A 24,459-nucleotide genomic window follows, 5' to 3' on the forward strand; every position below is an offset into this window, starting at 1 on the left:
TATCAACCAACATTTTTGTAAATTATGAATCTGATTTTTGCATTATTATTCATGTCATCATGGTTCTGAGTTATAATTCATGCAACTGATTTAAAAGTCAGTGCTTTATACTTTGAATATAATGAGCTATAAATATTGTAGTAGGACATTTTCCAAAGGCATTTTAAAAAATCATGTTTATAAGTTTGTAGTCTGACACCACAGAGTTCCAAACAACAAATTAAAATGTGTTGGAATGAAGATTGCCTTCTTGTCATTCCTAAACTTTCTTCTGCAAAGAGAAATTGCCATGTCTCTTAGTTTTATAATACTCAGCAAATATGTGCCAATATTCATAGCTGATATGGCCAGATATTTATTATTGTGGCGAGAACTATTTATATAAAAATATTTAAATTGAGAAATCACTATCTGTTGACTTATATGTGTTCTCTCTGAGGTAGAATTGAAGTAACTGGTTTGGCTTCAGTATTACTTATTATAATTGAATGAGACAAAAATGAGAATTCCCAATTTAAAAAAAAAAAGAATCTATCTACATGGCTTTTAATGATATCTTTGTTTTCTGTGAAATTAAACTATTCTCTCCCTGGAAAAGAATAAAAATCAAAATGTATTTGATTTTTCTGATGTTTGGCTTTGAGGACATATTTTTTGTAAATTCTCTCTTTTATATTAAAAGTGGTATTGTAGCTTTGTTTTTAATATTACATGTGTTCAAAAGTTTCTGAAACATTGATGCTAAATAAAAGCCCATAATTTAATAATAATTTTAATATTTTAATTCTATAGTAAAGGTAACATTTTTGATATCAGACTATAAATGAAATAGGTGGTGCCAGAGTTTTTCATTTTTAATCAGTTTGCATTATAAGTCTTATTAATGGTTAAAAAAAACTAAATTTAAATTTCAAAGTTCCTTACTAACTAGGTATTTAATAAAATCCAACAATTTTCGATGAACTAGTTTTATATTTATTTTATTTATTAGTTATATGCTGTATAAGCCTGAAATGTCTATTACAATTTGTAAGCCAATATTGACACATTACTGTTAACTAAAGACCATTATTCCCCTTTAGTTCATGCTTCCTGTTCATTCTGCGGGTTTTAACCATTGTAATCACTTGCATCCATATTGCTATGTCCTACAGAAGAGTTCCAATGTCCCAAACTGGTTTTTAATGTGCCATCCTAGTATTTCCCTATCAAGACATTAAAAAATTAGTAATTATATTAGAAAAAATAATCTTTTTTCCTAATTCATTTCAAAATGTGCTTATTTTTCTCTGGAACACTAACATTTAGGTATCCAAGTGTAATTCTGATGTAGCATTCAAAATTAAATATCATTTTCCAAACATTAGTGGCTATACTTATCTATTTCACATGCAAAATTTACTTATTTGTAGCTCTAGGAATGATGGAAATCACATTACATAGCTACTACTGCACACTTATTCTTTGGTTTGTTATTTTTTAGTAAAAAAGTTGCACACAATTTGGATATAGCACAATATTTTATTTTTGTGTATGCTAGGATATAGTAAATGTATTCAGGAAAATTATATTTATAAAGGCCAGTAATTTATTGTCAGTGAGATTTCCATATATAAAGATTATTCTGAGTTAAACCTTGGCCTTACTTTTGTATAATATAAAAATAACAGTTTTCTCTTCCTTGGAAACTGAGGATGCCATCATGTATTTGAATTGTACTTAAATGTTATTACATTCTGAATTGGGACAGAAACAGCAAATCTCAAGTTGGATCGTGGTAATTATGAATACTTTAAAAAGTTTAAGAAAAGCTAAAATAAATATAACTTAAGGAACTGTGTAGTACTAATAAGGATAAAAACAACCATACCTCTTATAAGCAATTTGAGGAGGAAAGAAATTACGATATATAAGTAAAACCACAACTGAATCAGATATCATTTACAAATGACTTCATGGAGTATTACTTGTAAAAATGTCAACATCCTTTTGGACAATATTGACACAATTATAAGATGTAAGAGCAATATAGTTAATGAAGTATAGTTTATTTGGAGAGTTTAGAAAAGGAGACAAATAACGCTAGGCGTGGTGGCGCACGCTTGTAATCCCCGCGCTTGGGAGGCGGAGACAGGAGGATCGCGCAGGTTCGAAGCCAGCCATGCTGGTTTAAGAGACCCTGTTTCCAAAAAACAAAAGTATAAATAGGTCTGGGAGTGTAGCCCAGGAACCCCAGAACCACCAAAAAAAAGGGGGGGGGGAGGCAAATAGATTGTTAAATAATAATATCTGGATTAGACATGGTGATAGTAAAAACAGAAAATAATTAGAAATGCAGAAAATAAAATAGGAGGGTACCAAGATTAATACATAATTTCTCATTTATTTGGCTCTGTGTGGGCCTGAAATGTCCCACACTAATGTGATGTTTTCAAAAGCAAAACATTAGAATTAGTATAGTTTTAGTTTTCCAAATTCAAAATATGTTGCTTTCTTCTCAGCCTTCTAGACTTTCACCACATTGTGTTTTTCTTTGGTGAGTCTGATATTTCAATATGAGCATTAAAAATATTCTTTTGCTACAAAACAGCAATATAGTTAAGTTACTAAATTGGTAGGGGGCAATACTATAAGCTAAATGATTTAGTTACTAGAGTTTGTTTTGTTTGTTTGTGTGTTTGTTTGTTTTTTTGGTGGTGCTGGGGTTCCTGGAAGCCCCTCTACCTCCGGGCTACACTCCCATACCTATTTTTTAAATATATTTTTTATTTGGAAACAGGGTCTCTTAAACCAGCGGGGCTGGCTTCGAACCCCACGATCCTCCTGTCTCACCTATCAAGCGCCGGATTACAATCGTGCGCCACCACGCCCGGCATGTTACTAGAGTTTTTTTTTTTTAATTCTATAATTTAGGTTTTGTCCACTATCAAATTTTAAATGCCACTTTTAAATTTCTAATTTACTGCTTTAATCTAATATTGGTTGGGAAGTGATACAAGTAAACACTAGAACTGATATAAAATTCAAGAGGTTAAAATGAAGCCCTGAGATACCCTTTCGTGAAGCACCATGAAGGAATTTGAAAGTCTATGCCATGCATTTTGCAACATACAGAATGTCTTGTTTTCACTTTTTGGCTTTAAGTTAAATTTCAGTAATTTGAAATTGCCAGATAAGTGATTTGGGATAAGTGAAAGATTATTAAATTTTATAACCTAACACCCCCACAGTAAATTACTTAATTTAAAGTAAATATAAGTTAAATAAACTGAATATTGGATACCATTATTATTTAGATAAATGGAATATCAATTTAAATAAGTGGAACATTGGCCACTGAATATTGAGCAAACTGAATATTAATCATTAACCATCAAGTGTAATTTCAATACAATGAACATGAACTATTACATATGATTAAACTACAGAAACAGAAAAGATTTATGTATATAAATCAACTTGTTACATTAATGTGATTTAAGAGATGTTCAGCCAAGAATAAGAGAATTAAATAAATCCTTTTGGGAATTGGTTGTATAGATTCAGGGTTATTTACTTGCTCTTTTTTATTTTCAACAGTGTTTTAATTGGTAACCGTTCTATTGTTGGGGAGGTAATTGTTTATTATTTCATCATTAGGATTCAACCTACAGTCAGCAGTTAATTATTCCAAGTATAGGATTACCTTTGAAAACCAAAGTATTTGCAGCTGTACAAGCCACTAATCTGGATGGCAGGTATTTTCAAATTCTTATCTTTTGCTGATAGGAAGAATAAGTCTCCTGAGTCATGAAGTTAGCTCATACATTTTAAAATTCAATTTTAAAAGTACTGTCATTGCCTCACCATTTAGAAATGTTAATAAAATAAAACCAATCATGAAGTTTATATCATTAATTGGAAAACAACAAGTCTTCCCATAAAGAAGGAATGGTATTGACTGGTAGATGGACATGGGGAGATTTTGGGGACGTTCTTTCTTCATCACAAAGACGATAAATCAGATACAGTCATTCTGTAAAAATGTTTAATTAGTATACTTTTCTGTATTTATATTTCTACTTTTTTTGGTGGTATTGGGGTTGCTGGATGCCCTTCTGCCTCTGGGCTACACTCCCAGACCTATTTTTACATTTTTATTTGGAAACAGGGTCTCCTAAGCCAGCGCGCGAGGCTGGCTTGGAACCTGCCCGATCCTCCTGTCTCTGCCTCCCAAGCGCGGGGATTACAATCGTGCGCCACCACGCCTGGCTATATTACTACTTATTAAAAAATGAAATATTCTCTTAAAGATCTGGGTGAAAATTATGTAAAACAACCCCTAGAAACATCCCATCAAAGAACAAAATCAGTAAAGTCTTCTATTAATTCTTAGAACATTAAAAATGTTCACAACTGAAAGAGAACTTAAAAGCTGAAGATCGAATACTACCCTGTGTGCTATTTATACTTTGCGTCCTCAAGAGATTGACATATGATAGAGATTTTTTTCTTTACTATTTCCCTTTTTCACTAATAATGGAGATATAATTCTTTAAAATTTTATTACTAAATGCAAGATTTTTCCGTATTATTTATTAACTTCTCATAAATTAGTATTTTTATAGTAAATCTAGGGCCAATATGGCCTTGTGGAGGAAGGTTATGCATTTGCTTCATGGATTTCTTCTATTTAATAAAGTACCTATCATGAATTCCCACTTTTACCTCCACTGATTCTGACATATGCACACAACTCCTGTTCTATATTTTTTATTTCAATTATCTGCCAGTGTTAGGTAGTAACTTATGTAAACTAAAGAATAATCATTGTTCATAGAGAAACATCACAGCTTCTATGCATCTGTATAGATCGCTTGCAGTTTTGTTCCTGTAGACTTTGACTGCTTGCCTTAAACTATGTTTTCTTTCTCTCTTTCTCTCTTTTGTATGTTATCATGAGCCTTAACTTCACTTGATGGAGGTTTGACAGTTTGTTACAGAGTTTTTAAATACTTTGGGTTTAGGAGAAAAAATTTAATAAGCAAGAGGCATCTGTGAATAACAAGTAATAGAAAACTATATTCCATGAGATAAGAAGTTTGTCAATTTTTATTTCCCTGGGACTATTTAACCTGCACCCAAAAGAGGATTATGACTCTAGATTTTGTTTGTCTTTCTCTGCAGATGGAATGTCTTAATGGATTATTGCTACACAACCCCATCAGGAAACCCAAATGATGATATTCGATATGATCTCTTTCTTAGGTACGCATTCAAGTCTTGAATCAATAAAAAAAAAACAGCTGTACATAATTGAAATGGAAAATCTAGGTCAGATAAATTATGGAACACTTGATGCTTTTTAATTTAAAGTTTTACATTTTGAAATTTTAGTGCTTGTAAAACTGAAAGCATAAAAGTTAATTATGGTTTTCAACACAAAATTCTGCTAAGGATATTGAATGGAAGTTGTAACTAATATTAGGCCCACCATAAAAATATGTTTAGGAGATGTAGGGATAGGATGGTTAAGAATAGCACAGTTAGGATTTGTTTGCAGTAAGAGAAAGACAATGGAAGGGTGTTACTTATCTGCAGCTAGATTCTCATCATATGTCAAAAAGAGAGTAAAATTAAAGTAATGGTCTGGATAATTTAGACCCCAAGATGCTTTTGTTCATTTATCAGTATTTAATATGAAAGTATAATAAAGCCTACCACTCTTTTTTTATCAGAGCCAATAGCTTCAACTTCATCCCCCAATAGACAGTGATAGAGTGAATGTAATCTACATTTGGAGAAAGGGGACATTGATCATAAAACCGTTCCATCATCCTAGTTCCCTTTTAGTGTTTTTATCTGACAGCAGAAAGACTTGAGAGTTAAGCAATGTCTCCTAATCATGCTTATAAAATGCAGCTAGCTCAGATCATTGCTGCTATTGACACATGATGGGAGGAATATAATGGGAAACCAAGAGAATATGTCTTACTGGCTAATCAAGGTTAAGATGATGTTCAGAATGTATAGTCAGATTGACGTTCATATATTCTACTGCTAGAAGTGCTAAGATAGGTGAAATGGGGGGATGTCAATGTATAACAAATGCTTTAAAAGACTTCATATTGCTTGTTTCTATTTTTATCATTTGAAAAGTATATTTTATAATATTTTTATGTTCTAGTCTATCAGTGTTATTTAAAATAGTAAAACATGGGAACAAACTATATATTTAGCAATAAAAATGGCTAGCTGAATTATGGAGAATCAGTAAATTGAGAGTTGAAATAGGTATTATAATCATATAGCTATTTATTAACTGGAAGAAATAGTTCTACTTTACCTTCTCCCTTTTTGTCTTCTTGGTACTTCAATACTTGGAAATTAGTAATTCTTTAACATTTAAGTATATTAAAATATGAAGGGAAAAATTACCATTTGCAGTTGTATATATAATAGGTCTCATTTATATGATAGAAAATTTCTAAGGAAAAAGCCTAAAAAGGCTCACAGTGGTATTTATACATGATGTGATTATGTATGATTTTCTTTTCTGAGATTTCTAAAATGATTGCATACTGATAATCTGAAATATGTTTATCAGATTTCTCATATGAATGTAGTTGCAGTTTATTTCTGCATCTTCTCAATTTTCTTATTGGAAAAATGAGATGACAAAATAGATGAAAAACAAAACAGAACAAAGATACTCTTAAAATATTATTGTAGTTAATGTAGGAGGAAAAAGAAAATCTATAAGTTACAAAATATGCACTCATGTTAATAAAAGCAGCTTAGGAGAAAACAGTGTAGGAGGCAGTGGGTGGGGGGGCAGAACAAGCAGGGAAGGAAAGCGGATGCTAGTGTGTCTTAATGACAGCAGATTTCAGAGGCAGCTCAGAGATCAAAGGAGAGGGCGCCCCCTGGGTGGGAGTGGTGAGGAACCAGCCTAGATGGGGAGCCACCAGGAGAGGAAGATGAGGAACCAAGGGAAGAGTGCCCAGAGCCTGAGAAGGGGTGGATTTCATAAAGTCAGAGCCCCCAGGACAGACTGGTGAAGGGATTTGTGGGACAAAGTGCTTTTGGTAGAACACCTTGAATTTATGCAAGTTTAGAGTTAGAGAGTACTCGTGCACAGTTGCCTCACACCGAGACAGCTGTTTGGCCCTGTACAACAACTCCTTGATTTGAGGAAACCCTTGGGGAAGATCATTATTATCATTCTACATTGCCTGAGGGCACTCCTAAGAATAGCAGGTCAAGGAATAACCAAATCTTTCATTTAAAAAAAAATGCAGGCATTTCCTGCAGTATTCCAGTGTTCTATGGAGAAAATAATAAAAATGGTGGGAAAAATTGCAAAGATGAACTAAATTCACCAGAAAAAATGTCGTGGAACAGCTAGTATTCATAATTAAACATTTCAACATCAATTGAAAAATAATTAAAAAGCAATCAAAGTTATGAAGATAGAATAGCAGAACTTAGGCAAATAAAAATAGAACAGTAAAAGGTAAAGCTATGAGCAAGCAATGAGGGAATTGGAGCTCTTAAGAAGAAAATAAAATAATAGATACATTATATAAAGGGAGAGAGAACTAGAAAAAATCAAGGGAGTAGAGATACAGCAGGAAGCATGAGGCGTGGAAGACAGAGTAAGAAATACAAATAAAAAGAAGCAGATATAAAGGAAAATGTAGAATAGATTAACTTAGAAAGATACAAGTAAAATGTGGTCATGAGAATTTATTAAATGCACAATATGCACGTCTTGGTCAACAATCTCACTGATAAAATCTCTAAGAACTGACAATACAATTTAGAGGAAGGAAGGTTTATTTGCTCATGGTTTCTTTGGAAATCTTGGGTTCAGTTCATTGTGAGGCCAGCATGGCTGCAGAAAGCAGAGAGAGGGAGAATGCAAGTCTTTGATCTCACATCATGGAGACCAAAAACACAGAGTAAGCCAGCAAGGAGATTCCAAGATACAAGCATAATCCCTAAGATTGCACCCCCAAGTTCTCACTTTTTCCAGCCACAGCAGCCTAAATTACAACTCTCATGACTTAACTACATTAACTCTGAGATTTATCAGGGCTCACTCCATGTCTGACCATAATAATACATAATTATAATCTCTACAAGGAGCTAAATTAACAGAATTAATTATTTAGAAATAAAATTCAGAAATATTTTCTCAAAAGAACACTTACACTGATATAATGAAAAGATGCTGTAAATGAAATTAAAACTTTTATAAAATATAAGCTAGGTTACTGAAAAAGACATAGTCAGAATACAATACAATTTGGAGAGTTTCTGTCTCTTAGGAAACTTAATATTAGTAGCAAAAAATGAAGTGTGGACAATGAGGATCTAAGTGACAAAGTTAATCATCTATATGTAGAGAGGCAACAATTTATTTCAGTATCAGAAAGCAAATGTCCTCACCACTAAAAATTTAAACTAATTCACAACTAACACTTGAATATAAAAATGAAAATATAGTCCAACATTTCACAATACAATAAGGAAAAGTTGGTTATTTGAAAAAGTAAGTTAAGTAGAGAACCATAAACTAGTATATTAAAAAAGAGACCAATACCAAAACAAAGCACAGAAAGACAAGTAGGGTATCGACATACAAATGAAAAGAGTGTAGACCTCCCAGGTATTGTAGTTAGGAACAGCTCCAAACTTATTAGAGGAATTTTATATTATGCATGAATAGATACACTGAAGAATATTACAGAATAGTATGCTAAGAAATATGTCCCAAAGTATGAGAATTTAGTATCTGATAGAGTGTCATACTAAAAATTGGTGGAGAAAATGGGAACTTTTTAAATACCACTGGGCAATTGATAACTATAAAAGAAAAAACAGTATTTGATCTATAGTTCACTTAGCATAACATAGTAAACTCAAAATCAATTATTATTTTAAATGTAAAAATACAGTTTTAAAGTGGTCGGATAAAACATGCAAAGTACCTTTAAAACTTTGGAATAGAACTCAGCAAAAAAGTTAACTTTCAATTTATGTAGGAAATCATGAGCTGCTCTTCCTAATACATACAGAGCCAAATAATGTTATTCATATATATACATATATGAATGCCTCGCTATGAACCTCACTATTACATTTAATCATAATGCACCTATAATTAAAAAAGAACTTAAGAAACAACAAAAAAATGAAAACATCACAAAAGAATTTGGGCAAAGGAAATGACTCTATGTATATAAAAATATACATAAACACATTCACACCAAGAAAAATGTAAATTAAAATTATATGGCAATAGTTTACACTATCAAATAGAGAACAATTCAAAATTCTTATCCAAAAATATTTTATTGATGAAGCTCTAAAAAAAGGATTGCTTTTATACATTGATGGCAAAGTAAAAAATGGAATATTTATAGAGGTCAATGTGGCAATATTTATTGAATGATCATAGAAATATATTTTACGGATAGTATTTTTACATATTCAAAGTGATGTATTTCAAGGTTATTCATTATTGTAGTGCCTTTAAAGAGAAAAATTATTTTTTATTGGTGTATTGTCATACATCTTTGTTTTGTTTTTGTTACTAGGGATGGAACCCAGGGGCATTGTACCTCTGAGCTACACCCCAGCCCTATTTTTTAGCCTTTTTTTTTTTTTTTTTTTTAGTTTTGAAACAGGGTCTCACTGAGTTGTGAAGGGCCTCGCTAAGTAGCTGAGGCTACTTAGCCTCCGGTCTCTGCCTCATTAATGCTGGGATTACAGGCATGTGCCACCATGCTTGGCTTGTCATACATCTTAATTGGGTACAAGATTGTAGAGGCATACATACACACATAACTCATTTAGCCTTTTTCATGTTTGGATTAGTGATCGACTTTGATAGGTTTGTGAATGTACATCATGTACATTAGTAAATTTCCCTTTCTCCCCTCCCATCCACCTCAGGTCCCTTATTTGATTTTCTAAAACACTGCAAGTGTACATAAATAGGAAATGGAAGAAATAAACTTTAGCACATATGTGTTAAAATACTACCCCATTTCGTGAAGAGAATAAGGAGGTTGCCTAAATATTAATATGAATAACCTTAACATACACTGCTATATTTGAAGAAAGTATCATTTTCTTGGGGTGGTAACAATAAGAATTTATTATTTTGCTTCTATTTTTATATAAATTGGAAAAATATACAATTATATAAGACAATCACTTCTGGAAGATTAGTGTGTGGATATGGAATAGTATGGAGAAGGGCAAGGTTGGGAGGTATATATTTGCTATATATTTTATTATTTGGGTTTTTGGATCATATAAAAGCATGGTACTACTAAAATTTGGCAGTAATATTATAATCAGAAACTGATCTATTCAAATTTTATGATTCAGGTTATTCTTGTCAAAAGCTATTGAATTAACTTATGTTCGTATGAAATATCTGTTATGTGGAATGGTTCTGTTAGCTCATAATGTAATGATAAACCCTTAATACTACAGAAATTAATTCACAAGTCCCGGTTGTTTGACACTTTCCAATGATACCCTGTTTTCACATTCCCTAAAATGTAGCTGTGACAAAGATCCTCAGACCACCGTCATTGAAAATGGAAGAAGCCAGAGGGGCCGATTTTCATTTGAGGTGTTCCGGTTTGTGAAACACAAGAATCAGAAAATGTCCACCGTCTTCCTGCATTGTGTTACCAAGCTCTGCAGAGCTGATGACTGCCCCTTTCTTATGCCAGTATGTTTTTAAGCAACTTTATTCTGAATTGTTTGATTGATCTAAAATGAAAAGTTATCAGATGTCAGGATCTAATCTCTGTGTAGAAGGTGGACATGCATTAGGTCAAATAGTTTGGAGTAGAATTTATTCATTCATCGAGTAAAGATATATTAAATGGTTACTTTGTGCCAAGTATTATACTGGGAATACAGAAATGAAATGTTCACAAACTCTGATTTCAATTAGCTTATCTTTTAGGATCATAAGATAGCCATGAAAAAAGAAAGACAAAAATCTTGTGGCACAAAAGCAGATAAATATATGAGTTTTAGAAAGAAAGGGTACTCAACCCTGTGAGAAAGATGGAGAGGAGCAGAAGATGAGCCCCAGATGTGTCTTTGAAGATGAATGAACCCCAATGGAACAAGATCAGGAGAGAGAAACACCTCATACCAAAGTGTGGCCAAAGTCTCAGACACATAAAACAACCTGAGAAGACTAAAGGATGATGGGAAAATCTGGGGAGGGGGCCAGGCTGGTACCAGGCATCCTTTGAATTAAAAGTTAAAAGCTATGAAAGTATGAATCTGAATTTAATGTAGCCACCATTAAAATAGAGATGCAGTTAAGTAGTGAATAAAACATGTTTTAAATTCTATTCTGACAGGCTCCCTAGACTCGCATCAATATCAATGAGAAAAATGCGGATGAAAAAATTTTTGAAGTACCTTTAATATGTTTATATTTTTCTCAGTTCGTGGATAAATAGGAAACTATTTCTTCACGCTCATTGATCTCTTTGGTCTTAACTAGGAGGTAAATGGAGAGTTCCACATTACCTTGGGTCTGTGCTGACCAACATTTTAGGAAGGAATTTATTAAAGGCTTGAGAGAAATAAAAGTAGAAGAGTTTGATAAACACAGCTCTTTTTCAGAAGCGCCATTGAGCTATGTAAATTAATGAGGCAGTATGCAATTATAGCGGGAGGAAATAAGAAATGTGGCCCAAGCCAGGATAAGAAACACTGTAGCAGTTATATGCAAAGTAATTAAATAAATGCGCAGAAGGGAATGAATAAAATTAAACATGTGGTGTCTCTTCCAAAAGAATCTGCTTTCCAAGTGGCCATAAAGAAACAATTTTGTGCAACTGCAGAATTTCATTTGTTTTCATTAACACCTCAGATTTGTGGCAACAGAAAAAGGAGAGATGCTGGGAGCAGGACAACTTGGAGCCCCCAGAGCACTTCCGGAAATGCGGTCCTCTCTGCTGGCCCCATCATTACCAGGAGCGGTAGGAGTACTCTTTCTTTTGTATGGAGGAATAGGTGATTCCAAGATAGCTTGTTTCTTGGCTTCGAAGCAGAAATGAAAGTGGTTCCTAAGTAGCAGGAATTAACTGAGAAAGGATAGACTGCTAAGCCACTTTAATTTCACAGTAGATTCCTGTTTACTCAACTTTCACACAAAAGACAATATCGTCCTCCCTACATATGCCTACACACACACACACACACACACACACACACACACACACACACACACACGTTTCATTACTTGCATGTATCTACTGTAGACTCCCTGCCCTGCCCTCTACTCTGTGGACAGCAACCCTTAGCCTACTGCTTTGCTTTCTCTGTGATGTTATCAGAGGGTGGACATAACCATGGGAAGTCTATACTGTTTCTGACAGACAACTTTCTCCATAAAACTATTGTCTATTTTGGAAACCCTTTCCTTAACCCACAGCTCAGAAAACTTATCTTGTAAATTTTCTATATCTTTGCAAATATTTCTATTAAACAGTCCCTAAATTGTCCAATTTAAGTAACATTTGCTGCCTTCCAGGATTCTGTATATTATGTGCTCCCATCCAGTGAATGTATTCATGCTAATGATTTTATATGACAAATAGACACCATTGTTTATACACATATAATCCCATGAAAACCTTGTGGATACAGGTATACACATTTTTTACAAGGGGGTATAGTTTTAAGTTATGTGAACCCAGAGTCACTTTGTTGTTTGGATAAAACAGACTACACTGTAAACAACACTAAAACTAAAGTTGAAAAATCTCGTTGATTCTAGGACTAGATTTTTTTTTTCTAATAAGTTATATGACATGGAACTTTAATTCATTTCTCTGAAACAATGATTCTTCATGTTTAAATGAGGGGTTTTAAAAATCAGGCTTCAAGACTTTTTCTACCTCAATTAGTCCTGAATTAGCCTAATAGAACAATAATTCTGATTTGGATTATATGCTACTCCTATTATCTTCATTTGTTATTAGCTGTAAGGCTGATACTCATTTTCAGTTAGATTTTTCTGTCCATCTTGGTGAATTGCTTTTCATCTCTTCTTTTTTTTTTTTTTTTTACTTGGGCGAAACTAAATTGTAGTATTACAAAATTTGAATAATTATTAGTGTAAAAGAATTCTTAAAAAGTCCAATTTTTTTCTAGGATCCCTAAAATTCCAGTGAACATTACCAGTTGGCAATCTTTAATTCTAGTATTGCTAACCAACTATCCAGGTTTGCAGATTTCATCCATCCATGTCCAACTGGCCAAACTATCTAAGCTAACTCCTCAAAGAGCTAGCACAGGGCCTTGATATCAAGCTTGGATTTCTTTCTTTCCAATTTCTCTCCTGTTTCTATTTCAAGTGTGTCACTTCTTCACCAACACACGACAGTCATCTCTGAGTCACCCTAGTTTTCCCCACTGTCCATGCACCTGAGGGATCATCTTTAAATCTTCTTGATACCTGTCAGCCCTGCCTCACTTTCTCTAGATTTATTTTGACAAAGAGCAGGAGGATGTTCTCCCTTTGTGGTGATCAGGGTGACCTCACTGCTTAGAGATTTCTATACAACAATATTTATTCTAATACTATAATATCCATATTTTTTTCTTTTAATTCCCCATGAATATAGAACTCAGAACTCAAGCCATGCCCATCGACAGGCCAATCCTATGTAAACTTAATGTTTGGCTTAATGACCAGTGTTACTCTTTTTTTCTTTGTCCTTTTTAGCCTAGGCCAGCTAAAATTTATCTACAGGTCCTAGGGCCAATTTCATGTAGACAAGTCCAATTTCAGGCTTGATTTCTTCTCCCTTAAAAGCTCTAATACTTGGAAGTTTTGCTCTATTTATTCCTTTGAACCACTATTTTCCCCTAGATATCTGACTTGGGTAAACTTAATAATTTGTTAAACCTCAGAAACCTTGCTTTCCTTTTTTAATGAAATAGAATCTATTTTAGTTATTTTATTCCAAAATGTTAACAATTTTGCTAGTTGATCTAGAAAAATATTCAAATTTTTAAAAATGCAAAATTCTTAACATCCTGAAGTGTTTTTACTTAAACTCCCAAATGTTAAAACTGCTAGATGGGAAATACCTGTGGGTCCAATTCTGGCACAAAAACAGGGAAGCAGTAATACCTTATTATTTTGTAATCTAAATTCCTCTGGAGAAATCTAAGCCAAACTCTTGTTCAACTAGTATAATTGAGTTTTATGAATAGTTAATTATTCATGAGTATATTTATTTAGACTCTACATAGGACAGGCACTCTGTAAGATCCCAGCCCATAGATTATGCCCTCAGGCATCTTAGAGTTGAGGGCTAGACTGTTAGCATACATGACACACTGGAAACTAAAAAGTATAGAGGTTGTTGATATTACTACATAGATAAAGATTTTTTAAAAATAGTTTACTAGCAATAAAAAGAAAATCATTTATTCTGAATATATCTTTGTACAGATGTTGATATTTTTATTTATTGCAACTTTCTCTATGAGATAAAGGCAGAGAATGATAATTTGTCTGTCATTTCTGGAATTCAAACAGCTGTGGCATTGCTGCTATTGCTGTTCTCCTATGGATCCTCAGGTAGCAATATAATATTTGAAGAGCTCACCAAGTTTAGTGTTCCAGTATGTTCTAATTCCAGAAGCTTCATGTGCTTCTTTTAGAATATATGTATAAGTTAAGGCCAAAAGGGTTTGATGGAAGTGTGGGGTGTGAAAAAGTCTCCTAAAAAATATCTACTTCTTTTTGTTGGTTCAGATGGTGCTTTTTAGAAAATGTGGAGGCTATCAGAAACATCAACCAGATAAATTAATTCTACCTTTATCTACCTTCAAATGCAGTTCCAAACAGTATTCAAATATAGCATGCTTTGATTTCAACCATCTGCCAGTGGTAGGATACTTTTTTTATTTTTATTTTTTTTCAGTTCAGGAACCTGGAGCTTGTGTGTTAAATTAGCACGGGAATATTTGTTCTAACACACAGGGATATTGTGTCAACAACTTTGTGGGTGACATTTAGAATACTGCTTCTATTAAAATTAGCAGTAATTTGAAGAATATAGGAGATATTCTGACTTCTCTTAACCTTAGGATGCAGACAGTAGTGGGGGATCTATATATAGCATTTTTGCCTTATTTGGCACACTTAGTATTTTAATAGAAACATTTAAAGCACTTAAGTATTATTTCCAAAACACTGTAACTTTTAAAAGAGAAATTTAGAGCAGTGTATATTCTCCTCTGATGTTCCAGGGAAGCTGGTTTTCCTGGCAAGGATATCTTTTTCTGGGAAAAAAAACAGTTTTGTTTTTTTTTATATGAGGAGTACTTTTATAAAGTAATGTTAGTTGGTGGTTGGGACTTTTCTAAATGTGTCCTCTAATAAAAATTTGTGTTATCTCTCTTTTTTATTCTATTTCAATGCACTGTGGCATGATTTAATATTCCACAAATGAGTCTCATTAATTTTATACACTGTACTTTAGGATCAGACAGCAGAACTATCATTTCTGCCATGATTCATACGTCTGAAAATAAATGACGTCAGATATTTGACAAATATCTCACCAGTTTCTCCCATTAATTGCTTAAAATACTAATCTGAGAGTTTATAGCTTGAGGTTACAGTTCCATAATCAAAAAAATAGTTTCCATACTTGGCCAGTTTAGATTATTTTGGGAAAAAGGACTCTGAAACAGAGCTCTGATTCAAGCATATATTTACTTTAGCACAGAGGTTGTGACAGATGGAAGTTTCTTCATCTGTAAAATGGGGGTAGCAATAATATCAAAACCATATGGCAATCAAGAGGATTAAATGTGATAATATATGATATAACATTTTATAAAATATATGGCAATACACACATTAGTTGTAATAATATTTATACTACATAGTCAACTGTACACATTTTATAGTTCAAATAACACTAATAGTCACAGTTGCACTACCATCTTAACACAAATATGAAATCCACTAGTAGTAAAAGCTCAAGACTTAGTAACGACATGATTATAAATTAAACAAAAATTAGAAAATCAAGTGAATGTGTTCATTGTATCTACTATGCCTGCCAAGGGAAAGTGAAAAATAAACATCCTCAATATTTTACTTAAGAGATGCAAATAAAACTCCAACCAAAGCTCAGGAGTCATGTTTTTCTTTCTTTTAGTTAAGTGTGAATTTATCTTCTTGGAACTTAAAATGATCTTTTTGCAGATTATGTTGAACAATTTGGCAGCATTTAAAATAGCACTAAATAACGAATATTTTTCTATAGCAGAATAACAAATGGTAGGGTATAGGGCCATAAAAAAATGTCGAATAGCTGTTAACAATGACTGCCCCATTAACCTGACCGAAAAGATCACGATGAGACAAGGTTGGCAGAATGAATACAGCACAATATATTTTATGAAAAAGACAGACAAGGAAATGCAGGACATGTGGAACAGAAAATGGGAAAACAGAATGGTTTAGGGGAGGCTTTCATTCACAACTTTTATATGGCACTTAAAGGGAGATAGAGGTTGAAAGTTATTATGGAGTCAGAATAAACAAAGGTAAATATTTGAGGTGACTTTTTCACTTCTCTTTTATTGTTATTTATTTTATCCTTAGATGAAACTCCAACCAACAATTCACAGCTTGGTAAGATAATAAATATACATTTCAAATAAAAGTACTAGCCTTAAAATTTGGGGGAATCAGTTATAAAATTGTAATCAACTAAATATAATGAGCTCTAATTTTACATACCTGTGATATTTTCAATAATAGCTTACTGAGGATTTTTGACCACATATGTGGTCTGTTGGTAAATCTTTGTAGTCCTTTTAGTCTCTGGGAAGTGTTGTTATGGTTACTATGGTTACTATTGATTTTCTATGTGGTGCTGGAATTCTAGCACACAGTCCTTTAGGTGTTGGATTGTATTATAGTCAAATAGATTATAGCATCATCTAGTGTTATGCTTTTATTCTCTAAGATAATTATGACAGATGTATTGCAGGTGTAAACTAGCAGAAGGTAAGATAAATACAATTTGGCACCTTTATGACTATGTGTGTCATTTATTTGCAGGTTCTCCGAGTGTGCCTCCTTTCCAGCTGAATGCCATCACCAGCACACTGATATCAGGAATGGTCATTCTGGGTATCATGAGCTTTTCCCTTCTCCTGTGCTCCCTGGTCCTTCTACACAGGAAGAGCTCCAACAGTTTGGTGTTGAATGGCATAAGAAACCCAGTCTTTGAGTAACTGTAAGAGGTTTTGTTTTGGGGAAAAGGCGTCGCTGACTATTCTATGTGTGATTGGAAGTCAGTGTTCCATTTTAGTTGAATAGCAGACAGAATTTTATATTTGTAGGTTTGATAGATTTCACAGTGTACCTTGTCAACATGATGATAGTGAAATAGTTTTTATTATATTTTTATTGTCACTTATATATGTGGCCAACCCCATTTTTATGACATCAATGGGTATACTGATAATAAGTATAAACTATTCAGGACTTATATTCTATAGGACCAGTCATATTCTATTTTAATTTTTCTATGATTTTGGTATAAGAGATAAAGGGCAGGCATAGGAAAAAATGATTTTCTCCATAAGCATCAAACCACAATGCTATGTTATTATATTTGTTTGTGGTCTTATAATGAATGGCTTTTAAAAAATCCCAAATAATTCTAGCTTGAGGGTATATATTAATTGGATTGTCCATCTTTAATACCTGAGATTTAACTATTTGTTTTGATATCTCCTATGTTTTGGGATGATTTTTATTTCTGATAATATTCATTTAAAAACAGACAAGCATATAAACAAAAAATCAAACTCTTGGAAAATGCTTCTTAACCTGGAGTGTCCATTTGTATTGAAAATTATAAAAAATAATTGTTACCTTCCAAAGCATAGCTAAAAATCAACTTAAATAGGATGTTGGTGATAGATTGTCTACTTCTGCTTCATATGAAAATATCAGCACATGTTCATTGTCCTCACAGGTGAACTATTCACCTCTGGCTGTAGCTGCATGCCCAGCAAGTGAGTAACTGTGCAAAGATGATCCTTTTTTTTAATTTTGTGATTTTAGCCATTTTTTTCTCTTCAATTCTGGGTATTGAGCTCAGGGCTTTGTACATGCTAGGGAGTGACCTACCACTGAGCTTTACCCTAGTTACCATAAACTTTATTAACTCAAAAATCATTACATGAGAAAAAATATTATAAACTTGGTGTTTTTTTTAACAAACTGTGCTTTTTTTCCTTCAACAAAGAGGAAGTTTAGATTTAATGTAATTTGCTAAACTTTATTAGAGTCTACAGGGAAAAGGTCACTTTACACCCAAATTTTGTATTCCAGGCAAAAAAGAGTTCAGAGAAACCTTCTTTCTATCATATCTTCCTGTAGGTATCATAATCACCATGGAATAAAGAATATTTTTATCTAGTAATACACTGTGAGTGCATTTGTTCCTTTATTGGTTTTGCAAAACATAAAAATGCTATGCTTTAAGCTACCCATGTTTTTACAAAAATATTAAACTTATCCTTGATCAAGCTATTCACACAAGTGAAAAAATAAAACAATTCAATAGTGAATACCAAAACTTAACATGTACCTCTATTAGAAGTGCTATGCTAGCTATGAAAATTGCTGTAATAACTAATTTTTATTCAACATTTGTGACCCATTATTCAGGACCTATTTTGCCACACTACATGCAAATCATCATGCAAATTTAGATTTGCTTCAAATGGAGTGTCTACACTGTGAGTTAATAATTAAATCAATCAAGTCAAAAACACTTTTTCTCCAATTTGCCTGAATATTTCAGGAGCAAGTGTTTATATTACAATGATTAGCTATAAAACTGGCTCAACTTTTCTATTTTAAGGTGTAGACACAAAGTGAAATAGGATCTGGAAAGTCTATGAATAATTTCTTCAATATGAAAAAAGTTTAAATCACTTAAAAAGCTCCTCTTCCCTGTAAAGTAAGTCTGAAATGACTGTTCTGAACTTTATTTATGTTAACATCATTGACTATGTTGCTCATGTGACCCTATATCTGCATGGGTAGCATGGAAATGCTCTGGTAAATCTATTTCAGATATCTTAAGTGAATTTTCATCGATTTGAGGATTAAGTTCTGTGCATAAAACATTATATCATTCAAGTTAGTTTTGTCAGTTTGTTTTCTTTGGTTTGGAGGTGGCTACTGTTTCAGCTGTTGGCCCTTTTAAATTTTATACTTCATTTGATAGAACAGAATAGTGGGCATATATCATTTTGAGAACAACTTAAGTCTTACATTATTTTTTGCCACCTTATCTTCATAAGTGGGAGAACCAGAATTATAATGACATAAACCAGGTTTGTTTCATATAGCTTTGTTCTTATTAACCTGCAGTTATATATAGTATTTAGTTTACTGAATTTTCTTGTTATTATAGTGTGAAAACCTTACAAAATATGTGCAAATGTTCCTTCAGTTTTAATACCTCAAACTGTTTTGTTTTTTTTTTTTGCACTTCAGGGGTAAGGTCTGATGACATGTAAAAGATGATTGTTTAATAAAATAATTATAAATGGAAATCTTAAAACATTGGACTATTTTTTAAAGATATTTCTCATTTCTACTCTCAACATCCTATTATTATTTTCCTACATATATTGAGACAATTTAATATAAACAGTGCATCTAGTGCAACAAGTAAGGTTGGTGGATTTCTGCAAGTTGATGGTGTCTGTCCCTCAATACTGGGCTTCCTGGCTAAGGCCCTGTGTTGGGGACAAATCCTTTGACAGCTGAAGGAAGGAACTACCCTCTACCGTGAGTTTGAGTTTTGCCTACAACAGACCCTATTATTTAAAAACACTGATGAATGCAGTAAAAACTGGAAAAACAAGCAATTCAGTTTCTTTCCAGAGTTACATAGGCTCTGAAAGCAGTTCAAACAGGGTCTAGCTGCAACTACTTTGTCTTGGGGAAGGTAAATTGGGAAGTGATAGAGTATAGAAAAAAAAATCCTTCTGACTTAATGGAAAATCCAATCTTAGAGACATGGGCACTACTGCCAACTCTCAAGTTTTGGCAGTTAACATTGAGAGCATCATGAGATCTGATGGTTTGTGAGGGACATTGTCAGCTATGGATTATGTAAGGCCACCTAATGTAGCCTCCCAAACAGTGAACTTCAAGAAGATTAGAGCGAAAGTGGATGGAAGATGCTTGTGATCACATATGAGGCCTGGTGTGAGGAATTCTCGGAGCACTTAGCAAGAGAGAATTACAATAGGATGAAGGGCCAGCACATATTTACCTTCATTTCATATTTATAAGAAAAAAGAGTCATAGATCAATTGCTTTTGGGAATGAGATTCTTCAATTATTTATAAGTAGAGACATCTCTAAAATAAAAATACAAATTTGTAATTCAAAAAACAAACTTTCAAACTATGTGGGTAGTAAACAAAATAAATACCTGAGTGAGCTGATGATTTAAGTCTCTCCAGAGAACAAATATAAATAAAGTAAATATAATATCACATAATACTACATAACATAATATATTAAGGAATATAGGAAGAATTTATCATGTAATTATGGAGACTGAATAATTCCCAGGACTGTAGGTGGTACGTTGAAGATCCATGGGACCTGACCTTGTGCTCTCATCTGAAATATGGCATGCTGCAGACCAGGAAGTTTTGATGTGATAGTTGAAGACCAAAGTCAAGAAAATAACCAATGTCCAACTTAAATGGGAAGGCAAGAAGGAGGATTCCCTTTTACTACAGAAAGTTCAGACTTTTTGAGAGATTGAGTATATTGCCCTGCCCAAAAGAAAAATGTCCTACTTACATCAGTGACATTAGGAATTGAATAAATACAAGTATAATTAAATTTTAAAATATTTGAAGTAGTTTTGAAACATTTAATATCTAGAGATGAGGATCAATGCACAGACAGTCCTATTTTATACAAACTGAAAAATACAGACATAATGCAATAAAAAAGAGCACTTGGATCATACCAAATTGTCCCATACCATCAAGAGAAACAGGTATGAAAAAGCATGGACCAGAAGTACCCACTGAACACACATCCTACAGGGTTGCATTGAGATGCTAGTAGCCAAGGAGAAGAGTAACAGCATCAGCATTAACATCAAGTCAGAACAGTGAAGAACACAGGACAGGGAAGTAGAGATAACAGGGAGAAATGTATCAGGGGAGTGCTAGGGCTCAGGAGAGGCCACTTATTAAAAGAAGCCAGTTCTCAGGCAGGCAGCAGAACTAGGATTTGGATAGCTATTACGCATATTTCACACAATATCAGCCTGTCTCCTCCAGAAGCCCAAGGTAAGTGGAAATTAGATTTAAAAATTTACAGTTTTTTGTTAGAATATCTTGCCTGACAGTTTATTGGCCAACAACATCAGTTTCTGCAAATTTGAATGTCATAGGAGAACTAAATGGCCTTGATTGATGCCACTTTTGCTGAGGCAGCAAGAAAGGAATTGGTTTGGGGGGCTTCTTACTAGGCACAGTATTTAGAAATCTCTGCATGGTAATATAATCTTCACTTATAAAATACTTTGTATTCTTGGCCAAGTGAAATTGAGAATCCAGCCTGTTATCTGCGTAGTTCAAACCTCCAATCTCTCTTGCCTCAAGTATCTGGATATTTCCTTTTTCACTTTAATTGCTGACATAATTACCACCATTCTCATTTTCATTTTCTATATAGATAAGAACAGTGCTGTCATGACAAGGAGTTTCTGTCAAAGGAAATGTGGTCCAAATCGTGAGGTTAGTTTTTATCAGGAGCAATCACGTTAGTGTTTCCCGAAACAGAATCTATTTCTCTATAGTCCTTTCCAATAGGTTAATCAATTAACACTGGAAATACTGGGAGTGTTATGGTTTGGCAATTTTATGCAACTCTGACTCGAAGTTATTCAGTTCCTGAAACTATTTTCCTCTTGTATGTAGTTTTATAACTTATATTTTAAAAGTTATGAACAGTTGACTAAAATGAAAAATTACCTTAGAGAAATTATAGTTTGTGTTAATGTTTATTATTTGGAAATAAGAATTTATTTGCTATTTAAAAGCTGTTGTTTGGCTTCCATATTTATGTAGTAAATAAAACAAGATGGCTGAAAATAATGTACTGTGCCTATTGCATAAGAAATGGAAGACCGTAATTCCACTTAAATCTTTGATAAATCATGGAAGCTTTTCTGGCATCTCACCTTACTCTAACGCTGTAGAAAAAAGGTGATTTGTTATCATTCAAGAAAAAAACTTATCAAAATGAATGAAAAAACTTATCAAAATGTTAATACTTTATCTTCAGTTTTTCCATGAATACGTACCAAAGGCTTTTTTATTTCATAAATTAAACATTTAAATGCTTTGTAGCAACATGCAATAGATGACTTGTGCCTTTTTCAGAATCTCATTTAAAGTTATCATGAACATTATGATTAAATTAGTAGAACAATATGGTTATTTGATTTTATCTTATTTTATTACAGTACTGGGAATGGAACCCAGGGGGATTCTACCTCTGAGCTATACCTCCAGCCCTACTTTTTATTCTTTAGTTTGAAACTGAGTCTCACTAGGTTGCAAAGGGCCTCACTAAGTAGCTGAGGCTGCCCTTGAACTGAGATCCTCCAGTCTCAGCCTCCCAAATGATGGGATTACAAGTGTGCACCACCACGCCCAGCTCCATGGTTATTTTATTCATAAATTGTTACACAGATGGTCTAGGCTAAAGAAGTGTTCAAACATTTGGACTTGTATTCACACTTGTGTGTAAATTTAAATATGCCTGATTATCACCCCAGCAACTTTCAAAGTCATGTGTTCCCTACCCTGGAATGGTATTTCCATAAACCCACAGGAATTTTCTTCACCATGTTTTTAATTTCTGTGTATGAGATTTGATGTGGTGGAAACTTTATACATTTTTTTTGTTTTGATGTATACTTAAGTTAGTGGAACTGTTGTTTGAAAATAGAAAAAGGAGGCTAAGTGGATGGCAAGCTATAAAAAAATTTAGAGGTATCAATAATTTTCTTCCTTTTTAAATTTTTAAAAATTTTAAAGGTATAGGATAATACATAAAGCAATGTAACAACCACAGAAGTTCTACCATACTGAATGAACAAGTATGCATATTTTATTTTAATTGCTCCAGAAATATAAAAAGAAATTTGCATTAAGTTGAAGTCCATTTTCACCCCTTTTTCTAATCTAATTCTCTTATCTCTGTACCTAGAAGGAATCACTACCATAAAGTTGATGTGCTTTCTTCCCATTCATGTTTCTTTATTTACTAAATTTGTATATTTTCTAAATACAGAGAGCTTTATGTTGTCATACTGTTTATGGTATATTCCCTCATCACGCTTCATGTGTTTTGAACCTTAGATTTTAAAGTCAATAGCATGTTATTGAAGTCTCTTCGTCCTGATACAGACTAGTTTTCTCTTTAAATGGGGAAGATGGCTTATTTTATACCTAAGTACCTGCATGATAGTGATCCTTTGTTCCCTGATTTTAAAGCCTTCAGATTGTTAGGAGATAGAGAACCAGGCTACTTGTAATTATGAATTTCTTTCCAAAGTAATCATTTACAAATCACCCAATTTTTTTTCAATTTGTAAGATAAATCTCACAAGGTGTTTAAAACTAATATTGCTTTTCCTACAGATTGTCAAGGAATATTTACATTAATTCCAAATTTCTTGGCCTCCTTGATAGATAAAGAACTGTAAATAAATTATATTAATTCCTCTCAAAAGAGAAATCTTTGGGAATAGTAATAATACCACTTTTTTTCCCCCCTAGAAACCTGGGCGTAATAAAATCTCCAGTGCAATTGAAATCTAAGTGTTTCTCTACTAGAGTATTGTGTATTTCAGTTGTTTTATAAAAATATTTTTTACTTTTAAAAGAAACCTAATTTTTAAAATTTTATTAGTGCATTGTAGTCATACATCTTAATGGGTTAAAAGACTTGTAGAGACATACATGCACACATCATCCAATTAATTACTTTATTTTTATTGTAAGGCCATAACAGAAGGTGATATCTTCATAAACTACAGGTTTAATCTTTTAAGAAAATTTATGGCTCATAATTTAATCACTTGGATTTTTAAAAAATTTTTATTGGTGCATGTAGCTGTACATCTTAATGGAGTACACAATGTTAGAGACATACACGCACACATCACCCATTAGCCCTTACCCAATTCCCATCCCATTTGATCCCGCCTCCCTTTTTCTCATGTTTGGCTTACTGATTGACTTTGATATGTTTGTTAATGTACATTCTGCACATTAGGAAATTTCCCTTTTCCCCCTTCCATCTCCCTCAATTAG

The 24,459-nt window shown here is 33.1% G+C and overlaps 1 protein-coding gene across 1 annotated transcript in view; it reads left to right on the plus strand.

Moving 5' to 3' along the window:
- Positions 1-17,307, plus strand: part of ZPLD1 (zona pellucida like domain containing 1) — a gene marked incomplete at both ends in the record, with an annotated part of 37,845 nt that extends 20,538 nt beyond the window's left edge. Inside the window, 6 exons of the mRNA XM_080696360.1 lie at positions 3,640-3,737; positions 5,167-5,247; positions 10,564-10,735; positions 11,903-12,011; positions 16,670-16,699; positions 17,132-17,307. Of these exons, the coding sequence (XP_080552486.1) occupies positions 3,640-3,737; positions 5,167-5,247; positions 10,564-10,735; positions 11,903-12,011; positions 16,670-16,699; positions 17,132-17,307 (666 nt within the window). The remainder of the gene's footprint in view (positions 1-3,639; positions 3,738-5,166; positions 5,248-10,563; positions 10,736-11,902; positions 12,012-16,669; positions 16,700-17,131) is intronic.
- Positions 17,308-24,459: the final 7,152 nt, after the last annotated feature.

This window comes from Muscardinus avellanarius, assembly GCF_963383645.1.
Source record: "Muscardinus avellanarius genome assembly, chromosome: 5".
In the NCBI taxonomy this organism is placed as follows: Eukaryota; Metazoa; Chordata; class Mammalia; order Rodentia; family Gliridae; genus Muscardinus; species Muscardinus avellanarius.